The sequence below is a fragment of the Liolophura sinensis genome, chromosome 11 (genome assembly GCF_032854445.1).
Source record: "Liolophura sinensis isolate JHLJ2023 chromosome 11, CUHK_Ljap_v2, whole genome shotgun sequence".
Lineage (NCBI taxonomy): Eukaryota > Metazoa > Mollusca > Polyplacophora > Chitonida > Chitonidae > Liolophura > Liolophura sinensis.
Window position 1 is genome coordinate 26,537,422 of NC_088305.1, and position 27,076 is coordinate 26,564,497.

Genomic DNA, 27,076 nt, shown 5'->3' on the forward strand with positions numbered 1-27,076 from the left:
CAGTGGTAGTTTTAATGGGACAGCATTGGTACGGACTCGCGATGTTGTTAATCATACGTCTGAAGGCTTGGACGGACGAAATCACATAAATCCACAAAAGTATTTTCAAGCATTGATAACAATAGCCATTGTAAATCAGCAATGAAATAAGATATGTCATCTGTGACCACGATCACCGTAAATCTTTCGAATGCGTATATGTTGTCTAAGAGTACTTACTATTAAAATAAGATGCGTGTGTCCTTATACAAACCCTATAGTTCAATTGTCAGTCCTTTGCCATCAGAAACTTTGCAGTTTTGGCCTATAGTCACGTGAACTCCTAAACGTTGAGGATACGGACGGCACGTGCCATGTAACAAGCGTCGTTGAAGTATTTTACAACTGTAAAATACTTCCAGAAAAAGTAGAGAGTAAAACCAGAGCAACGACGAAAATGTGATAGTTGGCAAATAGTCACACGTAACTGGTGAAATACGGCTACAGCATAGAGTAAAATCAGAGCAGCGACGAAAGTGTGACAGTTAGCAAATAGTCACACGTAACCGGTGAAATACGGCTACAGTATAGAGAGTAAAACCAGAGGAGCGACGAAAGTGTGATAGTTGGCAAAATGGTCACACGTGACAGGTGAAGTACGGCTACAGCATAAAGAATAAAACCAGGGCAGCGATGAAAGTGTGACAGTTAGCAAATAGTCACACGTAACCGGTGAAATACAGCTACAGTATAGAGAGTAAAACCAGGGCAGCGACGAAAGTGTGATAGTTGGCAAATGGCCACACGTGACAGGTGAAATACGGCTACAGCATAAAGAATAAAACCAGGGCAGCGACGAAAGTGTGATAGTTGGCAAATGGTCACACGTAACCGGTGAAAAACACCTACACCATAGAAAGTAAAATAACAATTCATTCTTGAATGACTCAGACAACAGACTTTTGAGTGTAGTTACCCAAAATACTCAGAGTACTTGTTTGAGTCATTGTTGTTTTTCATCGCACTTAGCAATATTTGCCTCATATAACAGCGGTTAGGTTTACGTGCGGACGAACTCAGACAACGCCCACGGAAAACCACCCCTCCTGGCCATATCCCACATGTATCTCTTGACTGCACCGTGGACTAGTCCGCGGAAGCGGAGCTCAAACCCGAGACTTCTCAGGAAAGTGGAAAGGGTTTTCAGAATAAAAGACTCCAAGATAAGAGTGAAACCAGAGCTGTGAAGACAGTGGGATAGCTGGCAAACGGTCACACGTAAGTTGTTAACTTGACTTAGTTATGTTTTTATTCTAGCTGTTAATTTATTTATTTGATTCGTGTCGTACCCAAAAGTATTTCTTTTATTCGGCGGAAGCCAGCATTAGGGTGGAAGGAAACCGAGCAAAGTCTGGGGGAAACTCATCAAGATCCGCAGGTAGCTGACAGACCTTCCCACGTTCATGTATTTGCTTAAAATATAGAACATAATTAAACTCACCATAAACTTCATTCATAATCGAATATGGAAGAACCTATGTAAATTTTCAGAAAAATTTCGATAATCCCAGCTCATCATTTAGATATTTATTTAAAAGTCTTTTTGCAGATGTCAGTAATTTGGTTTTTATACTTTATAACTCCCCGTGCCTTCACTATCAAACTTTCTTACAATTTGAGACATAGTCGTTCGTCCTTCAATTGAGAACTATAATATGTTTCATAACTTGGCAGAACCTTTCTAATTTGCAGTTCTCTAGATAAATCAACAACTGTTAGTTTATCTTTCGTTCAACGCCTAGAGTAAACCATCGCTCGTCATCAGGTACCTGACCGTCCCTATGACTTTGGCTTGTTTCTCGCACAGCCGGATGCCCCTCCACCGGCGGTATGAGAGCACAGTCACCAGCAGTGCACAGTCCTTCGGCACCAGTGATGTTGAAACAAGTTTAACTTCCCAGGTCACGGCCGGATAAAGTTTTCATTGAGAACACTACAACCGCCGACCACGGTCGACTCAACCGTCGGCCGCCGGGTGAAAGAGAACCTGGGCCCGTAGTTGTCAAACGTCATAAGACTTTAGTCAAAATTCAAACACATCTACAATTAAAATGTTTCGATTCAGAAAGTTTAAAATTTGGACACTCGTTTTTTCTTTATTGCTGAACAACCTACTAACCACAATTTGAGTTCTATTCTGTTTTGGTTTTAGTTTCTTAAGGACTTGCTATTGATGGCTGTAGTCATGAGATGCTTGATAAATAGGGGCCCATGGTTAAAAGCCAGTTGGATACCACCTTGTGTGTAACGCCGATAAGATTACTCGAGAACACAACCTCTTGATGCCTACTGACCCACAGAGTGATCAGTTTTATTCACTTTTTATTTCACAAAAAATGATGATCTTTCTACATCATTCAAAATTTGCTTTAACACAAAAACAGCAGTTAATCTCACAACAATTCAATACAGTTCGGTAACAGTTGCAAACACATTCACTTCTTGTTAATCAGTACACAACTGCTTTTCTAAACAGATTCCAGGAGACATCAGTCTATTCTATTTTCACCACTCGTAAAAGAGCGAGACAGAACAGCTGTTCATCTACAGCACATAATTTGCACTCCATTTTCAGATACCCTATACCAGACTTTGAATTCCGAGTTGTGCACTATACCATGCACGTTAAAAGCTGTTTTGTTTTCCCTGAACAGGCCCAAAAAGCAACTACTGGCCCTTCTACTCCCACACCCCCTTACTCGCCAAATGTTGGATAAAACCCTACCCTAAACCCCAAAATGTCCCGCATCTAAAGACAAAATTTATACATTCTTTGCCATACTGAAGAAACACGGCCACCAATGTCCACAAACGTGCCAAAGACAACACGACTGGTTGCAAAGTTTCACCAGAATTAAGTAGGCACAAACGACAACATTGATCACGATTCCTCACACCACAGTTCTAAACTAGAGCTATGCCCATCTGGTCGATTTCCCTTTTGCACAGTTCTCGTTCTGTGAACATCTGTGACGTCATTCATTATGTAACCATGACGTCAATTCATCATGTAACCATTACGTCACTTGCGCAGGCGAAAAAGTGCATCCAGTAGTCTGTGACGCCAGTCAACACCAAGTAACAGGAACGTGAGATGGTAGGGACATCTCCGCATGCGCAACTATATTCACATTATCCAACAGTTCCACATAAACCTACGGACAATTTGGATTCTGAGCAATAACGATGTTATACATTTAACGAAAGAGGATCAACAAACTATGTTACAACACGGTCCCTTGACTTAACAAGTTCTACAATTTAATTTTCCACCATTGGCTGGCCCAACCATATCATGCCTGGGTTATCTGAATTCCAGCCAAACTTGTTTTATTGAAGACGGTGTTATATGACTTTAATATTTTCTCCCGACAGTCAGAAAGTTAGCCTATTCTTCCAAGAATGGTTTTCGGACTTCTTAAAATCTAAGAGGCGCTGGGAGCGACAATAGCACTAAATACACGAACAAACATTTCCTTCTGTTTCGTCTCTTAGACATTCGAACTCCATCCAGCGCACAGTGACACTAACCAGTGTTCATTGAAACTACTACATACACAAGTCTGTTCTTACAGACTTTGAAAACGATTTACAAAAAGAACAGGGTACACAGCGAGTACAAGTATCACGTTCGTACAAGTATGATGTTCGGACAAGGCCAGTTCAAGAAATACACCCGGCCCTAGACTGTGTAAAATGTGATAACGATGGTCCCTAGCAAATCGTCAAACGAAGGGTACACACCAAAAATTAAAAAAAGTAAACGGTAGTATTTTATATTAGGTATTGTTTTAACTTAATTTGTGTACATCTGAAATATTTGGTTTTATAGTGAAGAGAACATGCATCAAAGCATATTCTGTGGGGTTTTGAGGTTTTATAAATATCAGCAACCTATGATTTATCTGCTAGCTTCCACTTTGTGCCAAGAATTAAATTAAGCGGTTAAAGATTACAACGCTTTTAAGTCACGCCAGCATTTTTGCAGTTGTAATCACTGCGAAGAAAATTTTCACCGTTGAGTACAGCGACGTCTTACAAGGGGAGACAACTCCAGCCTGAGAGCAAAACGCTGCCGGTAACACGTTCTGTGGAACACCGTAACGTGCGAATTTGTATTACCACACCTTACACGTTAGTCAAAAAAAAGAAAAAAAAAAAAGAAAAACAGACACAAGAGAACATACTGAATGTTATGTTCGCAATACAATCGAAATTTGGTAATCTGAATACCGCAGCTAATGTTAAAAGTAGCAATAACAAGAACATGTTAACAGAACATTAGGTACACCAACGTTTGAGGTATAACGCAATAGCGTGTTATTGCGCACGAATTCAAAGACCAAAAATTTCCAATATATTACCTATATCTTCTATTGCTTTCTAATTCAGTGGTACATTTCTCCACATCAGCATTTTTATCACTAAAATAAACTAAAACATATTAATTAAGGATGAACCTCACTCAAAACAATGCGGCCTTAACAGGTCACGTGAGTGCAACACGTGATAAGACACATGTCCGAGGCGCGACATGATGGCTTCCAAAAAGAGGAAACAGTTCACTTGAAGGACCCTGCTTCGTCATTTTCCTCCGACCATTTCCACGATAAAAAATAGATCAAGAGATCAAACGTATGTACAAAGATAAGCAAAAACTTGTCCGATGCCCGTAAAACGGTTCCCCATTCCAAACATGTGTCTCTCCACTTCCGCTTTTCAAAGTCATTCAAAGCATCCATATAAGTCTACCTGTTTATGCGGAGAATTCCGCTTGAGTTAGATACATCAGCGATACTGAATTTACCTGATCAATTCCATCGAATCCGAACATCCCATCACTGAAAGGATAACTCTGAGCAATCCTAACATAGTTACTCCTTGAAGCCGGTTATATGAATGGCAACTTTCCTAAATGACAACATCGACTCTACATCTGTGAACAATTCCCTCCTTGGTGACAATTTCGTAATGGGGTAAATGGGTACATCACTTAATTAGGGCAAACACTAACGAGAAGCCATGACAAATGATGCATTTCAACGCGACATTACCATGATTCCTGCTCTTGCCAATACAACGGTCTCAATTAAGTCAACATGTGGCTAAACAAAGAAAACAAACCACCCTAGTCAACAGCCAACAGCAACGTCCCACGTAAATGGGCGCTGCAGAACGTCAGTACAGGTTCGTCACCATAATGCCCATTAAATACAATGTCAGGTCAACACGATCTTCAGAGAACAAATCGCACATAATATATTTGTTCCAAACCATCACGTGTTACCATAACGCTATAAAAATCCCCTTGTGCAACGCAGCTCTATAACGGAATGGGGAAATTCCTGCATGGTAAAACACAACAACGAGAAATTGCCATGAAGTGTCAACATATCAATTAGAAGAATCCCCTACGCCATTTCCTGGAAGTCAAATAGACAATGAAAATACATATGCCAGTATTAATTATTATTATTAATTAAGTTATAACTGTAAACCATGGTTAATAAAAAGGCACCCTTTCGCTTTCACTCACACCGCACCATGTGTCCATAAACAATAGGTCTAAAAATAGTCTCTGGGATTATTTATGGTTAAGATACGCCTCTAGAATAACTGACCGGTCATATTGGACCTTTATTATACCTCGTCTCCGCGACTTCCCAGATTCGGCAAAAATCGCTTTCACTGAGAAATGAAAACACGCGGGCAGAAAAAACACTGTAAATTCTCTCAAAAACTAATATCAATCATGGAATTAGAGCCCAAAAAACAGAGTAATGAATATAGTTTGTAATAGAGAAAGTCACAAGAGTGACAATGCCTATCAATAACGTAATATTGTAATAATTTACATAATAGGTAATATGAATACTGTACGTATACTTCGGTCTGGTTATACTGAAGGCAAAAAGCAAAGTGTTGAAATATACATTTACAGAGAGTATAAAGTACCGGTAGGAATACTAGAGCGTCGGAGGTATTTGTATTTACATGGTATGATTTTGTAGTCCTGCCACTTTACTCATTTTAAGCCATGGTTTCATGTTGACACCCAGATTACGCACAGGCACACTGTATCCATCCTAGAATATTGTCGTACGACCCTTCTTTGAGAGATCAACCTTGCCATATTACATATCCATCTTGGTTTCCCTCCAAATAAATGGATCTGATAAAGAATCCTGTCATAATTTCCAAAAAATTTTGAATCGGACGAGGCTGTAAATGATTTGTCAGGCTTATCTAATGACATTGGAGATCTAACCTTTCTCATCACTATGGTTTTCCTTGTTCTACAGCTTGTTAAATTAAAATTTTCATGTATTTATGGCCTACAATTCGAAAGAAATTTACCAGTACAGGTTTAAGGGCTTGCTACCAATAAAGCGGACAAAATGCCGTTAAGATGGCCCCCAAAACAACACGACTCTTGCGTCAGCTTTCGGTGGCACCGAAATCTAAGTGCTTAATGGTCACAAATGAACTGTACCATTAGCTACAAACACTTGGGCCACCATGCCACTGGTGGGTCAAACCCATTAAATGAATGAGTTTGGAATTACACAGGTATGCCCTCTGTTCTGTCGATGCGAATGTGGTGTTCATCGCACGACGCCGGTTCAGACGCTATATCCGCTTATTGTAGTGTGCTCACGGCATCTTTGACTTAGCCAAAACAGGTCTAAACGGCTCTACAGCAGTCCACGTCCTTACCACATAACGGAAACACAGGGAAGGCCAGTCGACCGATGGACGTTACTGCAAGACAACATTGCTGTCGTGTCTTTGTAGTTTGCAGGTAGCCACGCACAATATCACAATAGTTCTGGTGTACTGTTGCTGGCTTCACATAAAAATACCACCTAACTACAATTTGAAAGTCTAGCACCTACTTCCACATGTGCCTGGGACCGATTCCCCGTCTTATTGACTATCCAACCAACAAATGAAGAGAGCCCTAAACCACAGGTCATTGCTTTTGGAGTTGTTCATTGACATTCTGTCTGTTTGAGTCAAAGCAGTCCCTGACTACATGACATGACTGTGACATAATTATATGACATTATCTTGGTACAAGGCTTTCTCACCGCTAATAAACCTTTAAAAAATCCACTTGTACAAGTAGAACTAAAAAACTGGAGAAACTGAAGTTGTCTACGTCTCTAAACGTGCAGCCTTCTACCCTCACCATGCCAACAAAGTCATTCACCACACTGTGGAAAAGAAAATGCCCCTTAACTCCAAGACGCTTTGGCCTTCAAACGTTGAGGATTCATAACCATTCTAACTTAATTCCGCTACGCGTTATTTATTTTGCGGTCGTATAAATTTAATTTTCAATGATTTTACGGACTATGTTGCGAATTAATTTCTCTCCGTTGTTTTAACTGTCAGATGTCCAGCTTAACCGAATCATGTGATAATTCTGATATTATTAGCACACCGTTTATACCTCCAAATGGTAAGAGTGCGGCTAGGCAGAATGAAAACACACACAGCATGTCATACCTCCATTCATCTCTACACGTAAAATATTCACTTTAAACGCGAGGTGAAAACTGTGCTCCGACAACAAGTGCCATGATGTACTAATAACTATGACAAAGAGAAAATGTAATACAAACATCATTTCTGAATTTGACTTAATTTGACCATGTTGACCAGATGTTTCCCTGGATGTGCCGAGATGTCCTAAAGCGTGTACTGGACACAACGAATCAATTCTGGGCCGTGGAAATCAAGTTCAAAGTTAAATATATTACGCAAGCACAAGAGTGAAAAACTTTGATGGTGAAATATCTAATCATAGTTTGGAAGCCATTGCCAACAATTACATGTATATAATGAGCAGTGTTCTTTCCTTGCTCTGCTGAACATTTGTATTTGGTAAAACCCTAGCCTTCTTGTGCTGTACACGCTCAGACATTACCTGAAAACCTTATAATCGGCCGCGAAATAGAGCTGGCTTTATTCCAAAAGATAGTATGGTTAAAACAATATGTTGAACTTGTACAGGATACATATAAAACATGCATTTTAACATGTTCTGGCTTGTCGATATTTGACTGTTGGTACAAGGTATAAGGACCTTCTCAGAGTGTGTGTTAACCAGTGGTTAACACAAGATAAACCGTGTACTTCCGCGCATACTAGGTCTGTAAAGGTAATTTATCGCCACACGTAAAGGGTATTAGCAGGCCCTTTAAAATAATTTATCATAGACTTTGATTTCACAGGCAACTTAACAATTACAAATAGCTCAATAAAACTTTGAAAATCAAACAATGAAGTCCCCATAGCATATAAAACACATAACCACAACTTTAAACTGACAGAGAAATAAAATAGTGAAGAAAAAAAAAAAAAGATATCAGTAAAATTTTAAAATTTATGACAATTTATAGGGTACCAATGGTATAAATCTTATTTAAAAAAATGTCTCATGCTGTGTAGAACTAAGATTAGTTAGTTGTGCTACGGTACGTTTTGGGTTTGTACAGCCGCAGCAAGTGAGCAATAATCTTGCAGGATTATCTGCTCCTTTCTTCCAATACACTCAAAAAGTTGAAAAATTCCACTGCTTTTAAAACCGACAAATTATGACAGCTGAAAAAAAAATAGAACGAACACAGCAATGCAATTTTGAACAAAATCATGTTTTCCTCATATTGGGTTTGGGTATATGATTGTTCAGTGACGATGAAAACCAGCCACTCTGGTTGCCGCATGCAGGTGAGGCTAAACTGCCACCCTAGCAACATTGCCAGCGAGGCTACAATGTGGCCTACACTACACATCACATGATTGCCAGTTAGTTAAAACAGCATCTATGTCTAAAAGGTGACAATGGGTGTAGTCTATACACTCTGGTAAAGTCTATTAGAAGGGCAAAAATTGGGATGCACTAAAAACTAACAGCACAAACTGTACAAGTCATCATTTATCATCTGTACACCATTTCAGTGTTTGGTAAAAGTATTTTACATATTTCAATCCACATTTATGAACATTTCACATAATTTGCACTTCATTTTGTCCTGCAAGCCACTGCAGGACAATTGAAAATGGTTTACAGTCCCACCGCTCACAGCTTGAGGTACTGGGGTCTATGTCTCTCTGCAATCTTGAAGGGAAACAATGCAAGCTTCCTGTAATAGAAGAAACAAGCCAATTCAGAGCAGAAACCAACGACCAATGACATTCATGGTTTTCTATGAAATATGTAAAGCTTATACAAGGTTTTCAAACCTGATGTGCAATCCCATAACAAGAACCTATACGATTTTATCAACATGGGGCAATATTTCGGGGAGCTCTTGAAGAAAACTATGCCAGATTGACAAAAAAACCACAAACACCCTTCAATTTTCGAGAAAGTGTCATAAAATAACAGAAATCAAAATTCAGATATCTAGCCATCACAAATAAACTTGGTCCACATGTATGTATACCAATCAAGAGTAGTACAATTGTTACGCAGGATACTGTGCCAAAAGCCAAACAACTCATCTCCATAACACTATCCAGAAAATGTCATTTTGCTGTAATTAAATTACGAAACCCTTCACAAATTGAATGGTAATGACTTTAAAATTACAGATTCTGTTTGCAATTGCAAGCAACTTTGATTAAAAGTCACTATGGCAATAAGACTTCATTGTTTTGTTTTTTTTTGTCCTGTAACTAGATGACAGGAATGATGTCCTAGATCTACTGACAGAGAATCCTTGACATTCAGACAAGTCAAGGGTCAAGCTAACGTTTATATATTCATTTGTTTTGTTTGTTATTTGCGTTTCATGTTGTACTCGAGAATATTTGACTTTATATATGACGGTGGCCAGCATTATGCTGGGAGGAAACTGAGCAGAACCTGGAGGAAACCCACGACCATCCATCCGCAGGTTGCTGAAAGACCCCAAATCAATGTATTACCTTTCCAGCTGTTACTTGGCCGGGTTGTACTGGTAATGATGCTGATGCTCATCAGCCCCCATGTGATCCTGTTACAAAGAGAAAAAGAATAAATGTATGTAAATGTATGTATACATACATCTTACTTAACAATTTTTCAGTCATATGACCATGAAGAGTCATTAGTGTACATGTATGGAAATACACTGTGTCTTCTTGTGGCACATTGGGTGCAAGCACCTAAAGTGCTGCTGCACTGAAGTATCATGTTGAGTTCAAAGTGCTGCTGCACTGAAGTATCATGTTGAGTTCAAACTGCTGCTGCACTGAAGTATCATGCTGAGTTCAAGAACACCAGACACACTACAAACTGAATGAATCTGTCAGAAGATGAATGTGCACGTGAAAAATGCTAACCTTCACGTGAACTACTCTCTAGGAAGGCATATCCTCAAATGTAATGCTTTTATTTATTTAATTGTCTGATATGTGTTAAAAGCTGTACTCAGTTTGCACTTGTAAGATGGTGCTGGATTTATGGGTGGAGAAAAGTGGAGGAAACTGGAATGCCTGGAGAAATTGGAGTGCCTGGAGGAAAACTGGAGTTGCCTGGAGGAAACTGGAGTGCCTGCAGTAAACCACCAATCCCTTCCAGATACAGAAATTGAGAAACCTTCTTACATATATGCAAAGCTGGACAAGCAGCTGATGCATTTGAGTATGCCACATAACATGTCCGATGGCTAATTAGAAAATCTTAGATACTCAAGAACCCATGAAAACCGTTTGGAATTTCAGACTTTTAAGATATGACTTAAAGCTTTATGTAATCTCAGCTAGCTCCAAAAAATAATCTGCATGCCAGCTTGGTGCACTTCCTGTACTGCAGTTAATATATGTGAGCTGCAGTATGGTTTTCGTTTAAACCCATACTCGTTTAATATGAAAAAGATGGAAGATTTACAAAATGACACTTTGCCACTAAGGGAACAATTTTACACCAGCGAATGTCTTTTAAACATTGACCTTGAGCTCTACACCTATTTAAATCTAATTCTGATAGGCTGAAGACTGATGAAATTCAAAGTTAGTTACTCAATGTAAAACTAGTTCTGAAGGATTAAATGGCTGATGAAACTGAAAGTTATAGTTACTGCAGTGTAAACAGGATTCTAATTGGTTGAAGACTGATGAAGTCGAAAGTTACACAGTTACTACATTGTAAAACTGGTTCCAATTCGTTGACGACTGATGAACCTACAATGTAAAACTGGTTCTAGATGAGTGAAATTTGATTTGAGCGCTACTGAAATATGGAAAACTGTTACAGATCGATTGCATACTTTACCTCTAGAGACATTGTTTGGATTACACCTCCTTGCTGCTGGTAATTCCCTGGAATGGGCGCATAACCTGTGGGTGGACCTTGCACATACTGCCAACAGAAAAAAAAAATGGATGAAAAGATTTTGATAGAAAAGGATTAAAGAATACATACTCTGATATAAAACAGGAACTGAATAAGGCATACACTTTGGCCTCAACTTTCTTTGCATTTTCAAAAATTGAATGAATGCACTTTAAATGAAATTGGCCAAATCCAAATCCTTTTTCAACATGATTGGTAAAGAAGCTACAAATGGTAATTCTTTGTGTCTGATATATTGGTAACTTTCAAGAAAATATGACGCATAATTGGATGTGATGGTGTCGTATAAGAAAGATCAGCATTTCTTCACATGTTATCTTGGCTAGATTGCCACAGAGCATGGGGCAAAAAACTGCTCATTGCAATGACACCATGACCTGCCCTTGGGTATGAAACTTTGCTGACTAAACAACTATTTAGCAAGAAAATGTTATGGTTTTCTTTGGACAATGAACTGTCATAGGAGCAAGAAACTCTCTTAATTGTACTGAGACAACGAACTGCCATGGGGCAAGAAACTCTCATAATTGTACTGAAACAACGAACTGCCATGGGGCAAGAAACTCTCTTAATTGTACTGAGACAACGAACTGCCATGGGGCAAGAAACTCTCTTAATTGTACTGAGACAATGAACTGCCATGGGGCAAGAAACTCTCTTAATTGTACTGGGACAAAGGAAAGCCATGGGTAAAAAGAAACGCTCTTAATTGTACTGGGACAAGGGACTGCCAAGGGGCAAGAAACTCTCTTAATTGTACTGGGACAAAGGACTGCCATGGGACAGGAAACCTTTCTGATTGTACTGGGAAATCGAACTGCCCTTGAGTAAGAAAATGTTATGATTTTATTTGGACAATGATCTATCATTGGATAAAGAACCGCCTTAGGGCACGAAACTTGAATTTGTATTGGCCACATAGGATACAGGATCAAATTTGTCATGATAGCCATTTGCATGTAAGAAGTTCCCAAATGAGCACAAAAGCACATTGGAGCAATTCATTCAACACATGAGCAACACATGTTCAGTAAGCTCAGGTTTTACCATGTTTATAGCTTAAATATACAGATAATTCTGTTTATTCACATTTAGATTATAGACCTAATATGTACATATCCATTAAACAAATATTTACTGGAAACTGTACTTGCTTCCTGCTTTCAAATATTTCAACCCACCAGCCCTGATAAACACCCTAATAAACAAAAATATCCTGATATGGTATTATTCAGTTGATATCTGTATTTAATGTTTAGCATAATCATAAGTTCATTTCATGTCGTGTTACATGCAGGTTACATGTCTTTATCCTGTCCTTTATGTTGGCATGCTATGTTTCTCTCTCGGGAAATCAATCAATCAATCTTAATGCAGACATGTTTATAATTATGCAATGTGCTCTTATTGAACCAATCAGAAAATAGCACAATTAAATATAATTTAGTTTTAATTCCTGAACTACACCTGAAATTGCTGTTATTTTCGAAATAAGTCATGAAGACAGAGTTAAGTATTAGAAACAAGATATGGCAATATACATATATTAATAGTAGAACAGATGTATACAGACACATACAGAGGTGAGTGAAGTAGAAAAAAGTACAAAAATAGCAGCAACAAGAGGATATATATATATATATAGATATGGATATAAATATATATAAGAATAGCCAAGAAGATGTACGAACGGGTGACAATATAGTGGTGGATAGTAGGCATACGTACAAGTGTGTATACATATATATATACACATATATATATATACATATTCATAAATACAGTGTTACAAGCAAAGGTAAAACAAAAATGAATACACATAAATATTGGTATAAATATATATGTAGATACGTAAGTAAGAACATCAGAGACAGCAACCCATGCTCTGTTTGGTTATTACAAAGGAGTAAAAAATAAAGATATATATATAAAGCTGTGTTTGAAGCGAAGCGAAGTCCACCACCGTGAGAGAGTTAATCAGCTTGTACAGGCGTAGATTTTGCAGATATTCATATACTCTACCTCCGTGTAAACACCTGGGCAAGTGGATGACATCAGGCCGCTGATTCCCGATGAGGCTGACCTTATTTCTTGTGGCTTTTGTGGTTACATAACCCTGACAGCTCCAAAAATTTACACAAAATATTGCAGCACTAAAAAAATGTATTTTGACCTTTTCTAATTCTTGTGTCATTTTTTTTAAGTCGCTGGGATGAAAATTACACCTGCTAAATTTAAACAAAAAAAGGAAAGTATTCCTGACACTTGTTAAAATTTGATGTTACAGTTTTTGTGTAGTTTTGTTTGAAAATGATGGAAGTTTATTGATGGATTGTAAAAGAAAACTGACCCAGGAATTTAATACACGTGAACACATGGAATTTTGTTGAAGAACAGAATAGTCAAATTACATTTTTTGGGTCAAATCTGCTGCTGTGTATCGATGAAAGTCTAAATCCTGCACTGCTTCAGAAAGCAGTATTCAAGTCACCCATCATGAAATTCAGTTGTTGTTAGCAATCGTTCCATTCCTCATCCTCTAGGCAAATTTCAATTAACACCATTTCAATTTCAGACACAATCTCAATGTGAAATCCTCATCAATGCCACCAACATTTTTTTATCCAATCAGAACACTCAAATGTGATCACAAAAATGGTGACCCAGCAACAGAAATGTGTTGTTTCATTACCAGAGCAGAAGATGCATGTGTTTTTAATTATCAGAGAGAAGTACTGAATTCTGCCACAAAAATCTAATAATTTCATCAAATTGATCAAATTCATTAATGCCGAATCCAGTACATTTTCATCCAAAGGCAATCTAATACTTCAGGTGCAGAATTTACAAAACCCTGCAAGTTTTTTCAAGGCTTAACGCTCAAGGCAACAAAAATGAAGACATGCATCACCAGGGCAAATGTGCTTGAAGCAACATTACGATGGCTTTCTAAAACAAGCCCATGGATGTACTTAATATTTGACACAGAAAGCAGGAATCATTCAAGTTCTTTAACTCTGGCAAATAAACAGGCATGCTGAAGAACAGATTACTGCGGCCATTTTCAAATTATCCCGAAACAATGTGAACTGCTGCTTGAATATATAAACAGAGAAAATCGAAAAGGAATTTTTGTCTTATTTTTGTCAGATTAAAATATCTAAATATTTACATAAGAAATTGTTTTGTTGCTCTATGTGTCTCTAAATAAAGAGCATAAAAACTTGCCATCTTTCAGGCTCACAGATAAACTGCTTTCTGCAACTTTTCACACACTGCCAAAAAAGTGATATGAATTGGCCACCACAGATGGCTGTTTTTGGCAATGTGTTAAAAGTTGCAGAAAGATGGCAGTCTCCTGAGAGAAAACCATTTTTGTCAGCAGCTCATATAACATTCATATACTTTCTTAGGACACGCTCATTGATTTTGTAGTTCTTATTTCCAAATCGGCAGTAAAGATAATGTTATGTGCCCAGTGAATTAAAAATTTTACTCTTTTCCTACAATGTTCTTCAGCCTCTGTAGACTACCAGTGGAAAAAAAGGGCAGAAACAAAGCAAACTTATTCCAAACATTTTATTTTCTCCAACACAGTTTTGATCAGACATTTAATTGGGCTTGTTTTTCTAAAACAAGCCCTCAATCAGACAACAGAAAAGCTGATCGCGCAAAATGCTAATCAAAGACAACCCAAAAGTCTAACATCTTCGACTTTCCCTGCTGCAGTTGTATACTGCACACAGCTACTTCTTTTAAAAAAACCCCTCTCAATCCGTATACTCTCATCTAATGTTCATTTAGCCTCCCCCCAAAAAACTGTGGCTAAACGAGTGGTTTACCATCCCATCAACAGTCACAAAAAATATTGTGCTTCAACTTCTCCCCCCAAAAATATCACCAAAATTATGTACAGCATCTCACACCTTGTCCCACAAGTCTCATAAAAAAATCAATCAAAACAAATTGGTCTCCACAAAACTGTGAAAACTCTCAAAAAAGACAATTGATTAATTAATTAATTTCTAGTCATAACACTACCAGCACTAATTAATGTACTCACGAAAGCAGTCTCTTGCTTTTTTTATTTACAAGTGTAGGGAAAGAATTCTCCTCTAGAGAATAAACAAGGCCAACAATTTGGGGAAATAAACCTTTTCAAAAAAAAAAGAAAAAAAAAAACAGTCACAAGAGTTACTGGTGGTATTCTAAATTCTGACACAACTAAAACACCAGTTTTATATTCTCATCTGGTCTTGATACATGTCTGCTAAAAATATTAAACAAACCAAACAGCCAAGGTGTTACACTTTTACTTTTGGAAAAAAAATTTCATCAAAAAGATGTGAAGTCTTTATCTGTGTGAAGGTGTTCCCCCAACATTTAGCCTTGAATTATCCAGGGGAGATCACTCTCCGAAAGTTCTACACACATCCACCACCGCAATTAAAAACAGTAATACATCAAGCAAAATCATTCATAAAAATCTCCATAAAAGTCCAGCTATGGGGTCAGATATCTAATATGTCCTAAAAAAAGCAACAAAAAGCTACATCACTACAAATACAACATTTACACGGAATCAAAACTTAAACGTTGCAATGATAAAAATGTTAACTATCCACAACCCCATCTCGAAGGGAAATAGTTAAAATGATTTCAAGCACTTTCACTTGACGTGCGGAAAAAATAACTCCGATAAAGCATTTTTAAAAATGGGATACTTAGACAACAACAAAGACTTAGTGGAAAAATAGTCATCTCCTCTGCATAAGAGGTAGACAAAAATGTTAAAACAACAACGTTTTACACGATATAGTGGACATTATTAGTATTTTGGCTCATGAACTGAAAACAACAAATTAAATTGTGTATCGAGTTAACATTTAGCAATCTATCGAAAAAAAAAAAATAATCTACATGTATGCTAGAGACTTGCACAAATGTCTTGAAAAACTGAAGTTAAATCAAAATCTTCTGTAATGGACAAGACATGTGACATGATTTGCATACACCTGTTCAATGGAAATGTTAAGGCTTTTCAAGGAGTCTTCTTGGAGATATTCAAGTCAAAATGATGCCATTACTTGTCCTTTTATAAAAAAAAAAAACCCTGACAATTGAAAAACTTTCATTATAGCTTATTTTGAACGATCACACTTCATGCTACAAGCTCTGGTTACAAAATTCTGTGTCTTCTTAAATGAAGGCGTACACAAAAAACAACATCGAAATGGCACAACTGATACACTTGTAACAACTTATCATGGATTGAATCTGTGTGGTGCTGAATTAGTGGAATATAATAAGGGGAGATAACAAAGAGGAGAAAAAATAGCTGAATATTCATGAGTAGATACACACTGAGTGTAACACACTGTACATTATGGAGTAAAATGGTAACTGATTTTCAAAAGTCTTATGTTTTTGTACAAATAATTTATGGGCCTAGCACCATCAAAAGACAAGTGTTTCAAATCGTAACACCAACAAACTATTTGGTGGGCAAACCAGTGGCATTCCTTAAGTACTAACAAATTTACATGAATGGAATTTGTGTGAGCGGGTTCAAGATGCACCACCAAGCCTTCCGGATAACAAAGGAGATTTGTTGCGCTAAGATTGTGCAGTATTTGCCTAGCAGTACACTTCTTGGTCCGGCAGTTTTTCTTCCATGCCTTCCCCTCACATACGCGAGCATTGACTGAAGTGGTAATTTTCTTCAAAAAAATTAACAATCCCCATTAATGACTTACATACAGTAACATACATTATAACCACCCTGAGTTTTTACATGGTCTTTGACAACAGACTCTGTGGCTTGATATCGTTTATTATGAGCAATACTGCATGAACTCACACTAAACACCTAGCTGATATGACAGGGTTCATAACCCTCCAGAAATAATATCCAATGTCATCAATACAGAATATAATGGTTATTGTTTTGTTGTTTACATTTGTCTTTGCCATGACAAACGATATCAGACTGCAGAGAATGTGCATAAAATTAGACACTTGAGGTAAAAGGTGCCTGACGCAAAACTTTGTATAACGTCTTCTTCAGAGTAACACTCGTACAAATAGTCTAATAGCTATTTAAATCAAACTTCATAAGTTGAAGATAAAAAAAAAAAAATCCACTATTCTATTAACTAAGGATAAAGGTATTCTGCGTCTTCACAGAAAACTATATCTTAATTCACTCAGATTATAAGAGAAATTACACGATATCACTGCAATTGTAAGAAAAAATAAAAGTACACAAAAAGTTTTGTACATCTACAAAAGAAATAAATTAGTACGTACTATAACTGTGCTGAAAGTGGCTCTAGCTATGGATCTTGCACAAACAAGATGTGTAACAGTTTAATTCAAGCAATACGAGGATATTAAAAATTTTTCTCAGCAATAGTGGCGCCATCTTCATATCCAATAGAGATACAATTACAAAATAAAACTCACCTTATTCAAAGGAAGCAAGGCATTCCTCTACAGTTGCATGGTTTTGGTCAGTACAACAGTAAAAACTAATTACTGAGAAGACACTTCCAAAAAAAACATATATACGTGTTTTTAAAAAGAGTACTATTCGTAGGGACAATCCTTAATATACGTATTCATATATCGTTTTTCAGCTTAATATTCAGAACTAACAAAATCCTGGTGCATGTAAAGTGAAGAATAGAAATTTATGTAATGTAACTGCCATTTAATAAGGTACTAGTTTATTTAAAACAAACATCAAAGGCTCAAAAAATACTGAAGAGATCAAAATATCCTTATTTTTCTTTTGGAAATTTCCAATAACAACAATAGTAGACACCATATTTGATACAAAATTAATCATTCTCAGTTAACAGGGTTTACTGTATATGTAACAGATAATAAGATTTCAAACAGGTTTAAAGTTATCTTGTGGTTTTTTTAATTCAGGACAAGTGAAATTTATTAGATATTATATCAATGCTGCCTTTATCTAATTTTACTGATACAAATGTTACAGCTGTGAGTAAACAGTGAGATACAAGCAGACATATTGTCCAAATCGTAACAGATAAGACGTGTTGTCCAATGCGATTTAATTTTACACATTTGCCTCCCTTGACGTATCACCTACATTAAAGTCATTTATATTATCACTTACCAGGCTTAATTCAAAAAAGTGAAAAAGCAACAAAAACATAAGCAAGAAAAAAACCTTTTGTGTTAAAAATAAACTAGACAAATGTACAATTACCTACGACTTGGATTAAATCACATCAATGTAGAAGCAATTTATATGTATCGATTTAAAACACTAACGAGTCAGAAAAAAAACAGACAAAATAGAGATTATTTTGGGAAGGACATGCTTAGGTCCTTAAAATGACACCTCAAATTGTGTAATCCTTGTCATTACAAGAAAACCCAGCAAAACAAAAACACAAATGCACTTGAGTACATTTCACAACTGAATTTCTGAATTACTTCCCTTCCTGAAGACACTCTTCAACAAATCTGACATCAGGAATCACCACAAATGACATGGCGATTATGCTAAAAAAATTCTACATGCGCAACAGAAAAGCATCACAATTAACAACAATATACATAAGACAATGATTGGTTAGTTTAAAACAAACTGGTTAAGCAAATCTAACTAAGACAAAAAAAATAACAAATCTGAAATTTCCTCCCCTCTCTTTACTCTACCTAACAATGAAACAAAAATACAGGGTATTTTCTTTCTCAATGTTTTTACTTATAATTTCACAACACTGTTGCTCTGCCAAAAATATATTTCCATGCCCTTCTTTTGTTTTTCATTCAAAAAGAGTGGAAGAGTCCACTCTGATGTCATAGGGGAGATCTAGATATCAGTGATCGCGGAATCAGAATACATGGTCCTCCGTATCCGTGTGAGAAACCAGCCTCTCTTCAGCGGAACCTACTTCACATCAACTAAAAAACCAAAAACAAACAAACAAAGAAATGATAAACTTTGAAATCAGAAAAAAAAAACAACAAAAAAAAAAAAAACATCTCCGTAGTATTTATATATATATATATATATATATATATATGTGTGTGTGTGTGTGTGTGTATGTGTGCCGTAAAAATTCAACAGTAGTAAATATCGGTCAATTATGACCGCTAGCAATTCCTAAACAGCATCTGGAAAAAGTCCACCAAAAAATAAATCCTCTACGTATCTTTTTATTATCTCCCCTGCCTCTCTGTTCGCTTTTTATTGCCATGCTCATAGGCGTACATCAGCGTCAAGGCAAATATGCTGTAAAATCCTCAACATCACACACACAATCCCAAAAACCTATCTACATATATGGTATCATTCGAAACCGCAAATACACGCAAAATGAAAAATAAAACTCAAAGAACTCTTTGTCAAAAGAAATGGGAAAATGTTTGGTTTGAGTCAAAGGGGCTTAAAGATGTGGTGGCTGATCGTCGCCTACCGAGGCACCGGCTAAAGAGAGTGAAGTCATCTGATTGGCCAGCGGGGGCAAGATCCCATTATGGTCCAATGAAGAACTCCCGTGGGGCATGTTCGAATGCATCATCTACAAAGAGACAATGCCCTTTGTTTAGTGCAATGAAACGCTTAACGCATATGCAAGCTACCATTTGCTACTTTTTAATTTTCGAAAGTGAAAATCTTTAGCACTACCTACAAAAAGCTCCTCTGTTAAATGAAAACTTTTGAAATGAGAGAAAGTCTTTCTTACACTGACTTCGACTTACAACTAAAAACTGAATGTTTTAAAGGCTAGGTTTTCCTTCAAAATACAGTTAAATTACAGTCATCTCAATTTAAAGAGAATACGGCAGAAAGTCTACTTTTTTGGAAAGATTTCTGCAATTTAAATTTGAGGCACAAGAGCACTGTAAAAAGTTATTCCTAAAGGACAAAGACTAGTCAAGATTGGTAACAACTAACATCTTAAATTTTTAAAAGCCATCACCTTAACAACCAATGTTATTCCACTCACCATCATCATTTAGTACTAACTCTTTAAACTCAGGCAGTTTAACCGTTTGCCATATTAGACAGTTAATCAGATTTTAGTGTTTTAGATTAACTATTACCCATTAAAGTGCTTTCAAAAAATTAATTAAAATGCCCACAAACAATTAAGAATGACTTTAATTCAACTAAAAGCCTCGGTAGCAACATCATCTCATAAAAAATGGCCGTCCCTTAAATTTTATACCCCAAAAAAATTAAAGTACCTCATCTAAAGCATGAGAATTCCAGGCCAGATGTCAACAAATTCAGCCCAGTGAGAAACGAACCCAGCATCCACCACCTCATAACTTTGGAATGCAAAACTCTAAGAAATTTGAAAAGTTCCTCCAATGCGCAAATCTTACACAAGTGACCTTGATACATGAAAACAGGTGCTACCAGATCATTACCCCTGTGCTGGTCAAACAAGCCTTGCAACTTCATGCTGACACAGATTTGAAGCTTAAATAATTAATTGAAATCAAGGTGTCCAGCAACTGGAGATGTCCAAACTGACCCCTCTCCTAGCTTAAAACACATGGGTGTCTACCATGGCCCTTTTCTAAGCCTTTCATCTAAACAGGATGTCGAAAATGGCCATTCAAGCTTACATTGGTGTCTAACATGGCCCTTTTCTGAATCTATCAGCATATCAGGGTTTTCGAAAATAGCCCTTCAACCCTGCATGGGTGTCTAACGTGGCCCTTTCCTGAACCTTTCAGCATATCAGGGTGTCGAAAATGGCCATTCAACCTTACATGGGCGTCTAACATGGCTCTTTTCTGAGCCTTTCAGAAAACCGGGGTGTTAAAAATGTCACTGCTCAAAATTTTGTTAAATTAATGCCCAAAAGAGGCCAGTTACTATCTCTTCACCTATATGTGTCCAACCTATTTGAAATGAACTGTCGGGCAGAATAAATGAAATTTTCTGAGTTCAAGAAAGGGAAGAAACTAAACAAGAACGCATGCAACACCTGAATTGCTTCACAACGTAGAACTATTAAGTATTTGTACTGAAACAGGGTGTGGCTATTAGCACTGTGTAATTTACACATTAATCTAGTAAACATGCACAGGTAAAACTCAATTCTTTGGAAAATAACTAAGCAGGACTCATCAAACGGGTGATTATTCCACAGGAATGCAAAATATTTGATGTCAGATGTCAGAACACCACAGAACTTTCAGAAAACGAATAGGAAATGTATATTAAATGCTCACAAGTTTACTTTTCTCTTTTCATCGCATGAAAAATAACTTCAGATATGGCAAAAGTTGTGCCAAGAATACACATTCAGATATTAAGTAGGGATATTCGAAGGAAAGACAAATATTGTATTCCTTGCTTAGGGGGATTTGAGAGAAGACAAAATGATCACATGCTGCGCTTCGCCCCAAATAAACAGTCAGTGCTGTTTCAATTCACATATGATCTTTCATTTAAATCAAATGCCCACCCACTTTCTACCTACACAGGTACACCAAACCATTTGATAAATTATGCACAATCCAAGTGCATCATGACTTTGTTTTAGTACTTGACAGTTTTCAACAAATTTGCACTCAACATCAAATTAAGTCTTCACGCATGCATTTTTAAAACACAAAACATGTAAGTTAGAAATACACAACTCATAAAAACAGCCTGCCAAAAGCCACAGGTTCATCAGCAAATATTATTATTTAGTGAAGAAAAAGTATTTTGTGTTTGTGTGAATGCAATCCAGCATCTGTGTCATAAAAAATGTCAAGGCTTTCAGACAAAATTACAATCACTATAACAAAAAGTATCAGGGATGTGTCTTTCATAACAACCTCCCGTGAAGCACAATGCTTATGTTCACAGTGCAATTTGTTCCTATTTGTATTATAGCACGTAGTTAAAGCTTGCAAGCACTGAACTTGTTGTTTTTTCTTTACTTTTTTGAAAATTATATTCATTTGACCTAAAATTTTGTCCATGACAAAGTTTCCACAGTTTCTGGTTCTGAGAGTTCTGGTGAATTCAGAACAACGTTTTGAAATTATATCACACTGGAAAAAAATTATGTTTCAATTCCTTTAGTAATATTTATGGCGTAGATTTACGTCTGTAAACGCCCTTTTGAGGTGAATTTACATGGAAAAATACATTAAGTTGTATAAAGAAACTTTATGTATGACAACTTGTAATATGTCAAAATGTCTGAGTGAACTTACAGAAGATAACTGGATCTGATTTCATTGTTTTTTTGTACTTTTAGTTATTTGTATTTCACCTAAAATTTGCAAAGTACAAATGGACTTTCAGAAGTACATTAAAGCTTTAAATTGATTCTTTGGTGCCAACATTTAAGTTTTCCTGATAAGAAATTAATCAAACTTCACAAAAAAACTCTTGAGTGGATCTATAAGGGAGATGAATCCATTAAAATCAAGAAACATGTTTCACTCGAAACATTCTATGCTTTAGGTGAAACAGAATACTTGTATTTCAGGAATACAATATCCATCTTTTAAGTTAGACAGCTACTTGTCTTTTCTGCTTCAATGGTAACATTTTCCCCAGAAAATGCTAAAAAACAAAATACCCTCTAAAAACTTAATGCTCTGGAAATAACATTATCGTGACAAATCAACATCAGCTACTGAACTGAATTTTGTTACAAAGACATAGATACTATCTACATGGCTTTTGAAAGGCTGTTTTTGTTTATTTTCTGGGTGAACTCAAAGGGTGAAATTAAGCTAGACTTACCGCCGTCATATGGGGCTGCATGATGTAATGAGGGTGGACCCAGCCGGCGTTTGATTGGACCTGGTACGAGGTTGCAGGGGTCGTCGCCATGGAGTAGCGTGACAACATCCCTGGGCCTACCAACGTCTGGGTAGGGACACTGTAAGGCATATACAAACTGTACCTCTATAAGTTCGTCTGCTATGGTTAGTCGATTAGATACACGCCAGCTGGCAGAAGTGCAACTAGGGAGGACACCCATGAATTTAAAAAGGGAGGTAGCTCTGATAATGCATGATTTCTTGATCTCAATAGATGCTAATTATATCCCAAGTAGATACAACATTTCGCATGTGAAATGTGGCATGTCCTTATAATATCAAGAATCCTTCTGTAAAATTCTTAGTTCGATTAAATTTCACAGAAAAAAAACCAACAACTGAACTCAATGAACGAAATTCCACGCATATTTATATTTTGAGTAACCTTCAGTTTAACAAGTTGCACTTCTACATTATGCCACTAATAAAAAGCACAGAATGTTTCCTACACCAAATCTGGCAATTAAGGATAACAGAAACAGGCATATATTAAAAAGCAATCACAAACAATTCACACAGAGTTTAATGAAAAGCTTAAGCAAACCACTGTTCCTTCAGAAACACTAGATCTTTTAAAGTGGTCAGAAGATTAATTTCATACTTTTTTGAATCGCATTTAAGCAATCTTTTAAGGTCAACTGCGAAACGCACTTCAATTTACTGGTCAAATTGCAGCTGTGCCACAACACTGCAAAAGCTGCATATTCAAACTGTCACAAGCTACCTTAAGTTCATTTATCTCCCGTCACACGCCTTCAACACGATTACCTCCCTTTATCCACTGACACAACAAATTATATCCAATACTCAAGAGTAGATGAGTACTGAACTGGTTGGGCACATCATTAATTTTGATACCAGTAATAAAGCTTGGTTAGCACTGTTTTAATGATTAATCACATTTACTTGCTATACTGACAGTAAGAATGGGCATTTGAAGATCAACGCATTACTTTTGTCATAAAAACTGGGCAAATCTATCATAGCTCTTTTCAACATAGCATTGCCAACTGTGATATTATGAAAAACATAAGTCAGTACATGTACATGTTACAGAAAACAGGCAAATTGCCTTCTTTCACTTTAATTAATAAAACCAAATGCTTTAAAATTTTTGACTCAAATAATCAATGCAAAGCCTTATGGTATTCAGTTCTGAGATATAGTATAAGTATAAACTGGGAATTTATGATTACAGATCACACCCAATGCTTTTCACACAACAGTATTTGTATTCAGCAATTCTCAGCAAAGCTTTGGCAAACAATTATATAACAGACAGTCAACTCACCCATTTTGAGCAAGTTGCGACTGTTCATAGGCCAGGGAAATTGGCTGTAAACAAAAACAAGATTTATGTAAACATATGCGAGTATATAAGGTAAATTCTATCCATAAGTAACACAAAAAAAAAACTCTTACTATAGTAAAAAATGCAGTTTCAATTTCAAAACTGAAGTATAAAACATTTTCAAGCTTGTTTTCATTGGCACTGGACAAATACTCTTAACACTCAACAAAATAATGGGGATCAAGGGAAGTAACTCACCTCTGCCCGATCTCCCCAGATTTTATTCTGTTGAAATTGATTTTTCTTCTTGTTTCCGCCATCAGCAAATTTCACTAAAAGTTTTTCTGCTGCTCCTGTTGATGAGGCCAAACAAAAAAAAGAAAATAAATGATTTATGATTATTTTTCTTTCATAAAAGGTGTAGATAAAAAGTTATTTGGTGAACAGCATTTTGATCATTAACTGATCAACATATCACCCCACAGACGTACATGGAAGTCAGACTTGTACAGGTATTTGGTAAAAAAAAGGGGAAAAAACACAACAACAACAACAAAAAAAAACCAAAAAAAAAACGTTGGTTTCTAGAAGAATCTTAAAATGACAATAACACTTGAAAATTGTCTGCACCAAACACTTGGAGGAAATGACGACATAGCTTCATACACACATGTACTTCTACACAATATTTACGATATCCGGCTATTACATGGATCGCCTTGGGTCAAATGCAGCAACAACTTACAGAAAACCATTTCACAAAACGACAGCAACATAGCTCTTTTTGCCAAAATGTACACTAATCTTGAAAGATTGTATTATTTAATGAATACTTGCCTGGAATAATTTTTCCATTAAACGCAGAAATGATCTGTTCACATTTTTCCTTTGATTCCATCCTTGCAAATCCCACGCCTCGGCTAATTCCATCTTGATTTCGAAGTATCCTTGTTGATATAACGGTTCCGTAGCTTTTAAACATACTCTCTAACTCTGATTCAGAATAAAATATGGGCAGATTTGCGATGTATAAATTTGTCGGATCTTGCTCTTGTTGCTGAAAAAAAAATAAAAAAGAAAAAAAATATTTATTATTGAATTCTTTACATCTTCAAAAATAATATTCACAATTCAAACATTACAATCCATTATTCACTACATTAAAGTTTTAATCTTTAATTAAATGCACCAATTGCTGAAAATACATATGACCTTAATTTGAGACATATAACTGACACATTCATGTAACTAAGAAAATTTATTCTTGGATTTAATTAAAGGTCAAACACTCTGCCCGGTTTCCTCCCACCAAAATGCTGGCCATTGTCATGTAAGTCACATATTCTTGAGTATGGCGTAAAATACAAATCAGATACATGTAAATAAATAAATTCAAACAAAATCCACCCAAAGGCAACTTGTCATGGAATTTATATTTGATGCCACATTCAAATGCACAAATTACAGTTTAGCAATTTTTGTAAAATGGAACAAATATGTTATAAAATAAAATGGGCTGTATCTGACAGAATCTTTCATATCAAACAGATAAATTCAAATTGTTCTCTAACATTATTGTCAGTTTCATTGCTTTTTCCTCATATTAAAAACAATATTTTGCTCTTTCAGGTGTGAGACAAAAATAACTGCAATAACAGGACTTCTGAGACACCAAAATCCACTGATATATTTATACTTGTTTATTTACGTGTATTTAATTGTTATCTAATGCTATTTTTCACTATAACTCCCATGGCAGTCAATTTCAGAGCTAAAATCCTGTTAAATGAAAACTAATCCTCTCTCCCTCTTTCTCTTAAATCTAGGTCAAAACATTTGGAAGTTTGGATTTCAAGTTAATTTTAAGGAACACAATATCTCTTGACCCTTGACCCTGGAATATAACACTGCCTGAGACGAATGTACAGTGTCAAGCTACATGCTGGTCAGCAGTGCACACATTCCTTCAGGTACATCATAGATATATTCTACAGAGACACTGACACACACAAAGTCTAGCTTGATATGTATGGACAGTCTCTGGGATTTTGTCTGCAAATGGTCAGAAATTTGATGTCATCAACGCAATTCTGATCCCCAGACACCTCCCCACCCCCCACCCCCCCCACCCCTCTTCAGACTCTTTCCCACAGAGGTGTTTTGACAGTATCACGTCTGAAGATACATCTGCAGGCAGGCTTTTTTGTACTTTCACAATTGCATGTTAAAACATTCCCTAAATTGCACATTACAAAATAAAAAAAACAATCAGTTTATGTATCCCTAAATGATTACAATGGGCCCTCATGAGCTCTGTTTGCCAACTTTATCCTGCCGCTTTGTAGGCGTCCTATTTATGATTAAAGTAGACTTAATGACTGTAATAGGTTTCCTCTCAGTGCAGTTAGTCACGACGTAGGACAAGTATAAATGCTATGTATAGAAAGGCCATTGATACCATCGGAGGGAAAATGTTTAATGATGTGAATTTATTTTTAAGTTAATAGATACCAATAGCTTTCAACTCTATTTGACACAGTTAAAAAAATATTTTATTTCCACTGTAGCAT

At 36.5% G+C, this 27,076-nt stretch overlaps 1 protein-coding gene across 8 annotated transcripts in view; it reads right to left on the bottom strand.

Moving 5' to 3' along the window:
• Positions 1 to 4,194: 4,194 nt before the first annotated feature.
• Positions 4,195 to 27,076, bottom strand: part of LOC135477942 (RNA-binding motif, single-stranded-interacting protein 1-like) — a 127,323-nt gene continuing 104,441 nt past the window's right edge. For 5 of the 8 annotated variants that reach the window (XM_064758173.1, XM_064758171.1, XM_064758175.1 and 2 more), the window contains 8 exons: positions 25,344 to 25,563; positions 24,765 to 24,859; positions 24,507 to 24,550; positions 23,136 to 23,292; positions 19,846 to 19,950; positions 11,306 to 11,392; positions 9,979 to 10,046; positions 4,195 to 9,191 (listed from right to left, as the gene is read on the bottom strand). In XM_064758173.1, the coding sequence (XP_064614243.1) occupies positions 9,990 to 10,046; positions 11,306 to 11,392; positions 19,846 to 19,950; positions 23,136 to 23,292; positions 24,507 to 24,550; positions 24,765 to 24,859; positions 25,344 to 25,563 (765 nt within the window). In that variant the 3' untranslated portion in view covers positions 4,195 to 9,191; positions 9,979 to 9,989. Of the gene's footprint in view, positions 9,192 to 9,978; positions 10,047 to 11,305; positions 11,393 to 14,956; positions 19,331 to 19,845; positions 19,951 to 23,135; positions 23,293 to 24,506; positions 24,551 to 24,764; positions 24,860 to 25,343; positions 25,564 to 27,076 lie in introns of those variants that run through there. The other 3 variants (XM_064758172.1, XM_064758174.1, XM_064758176.1) reach the window with 3 other exon arrangements.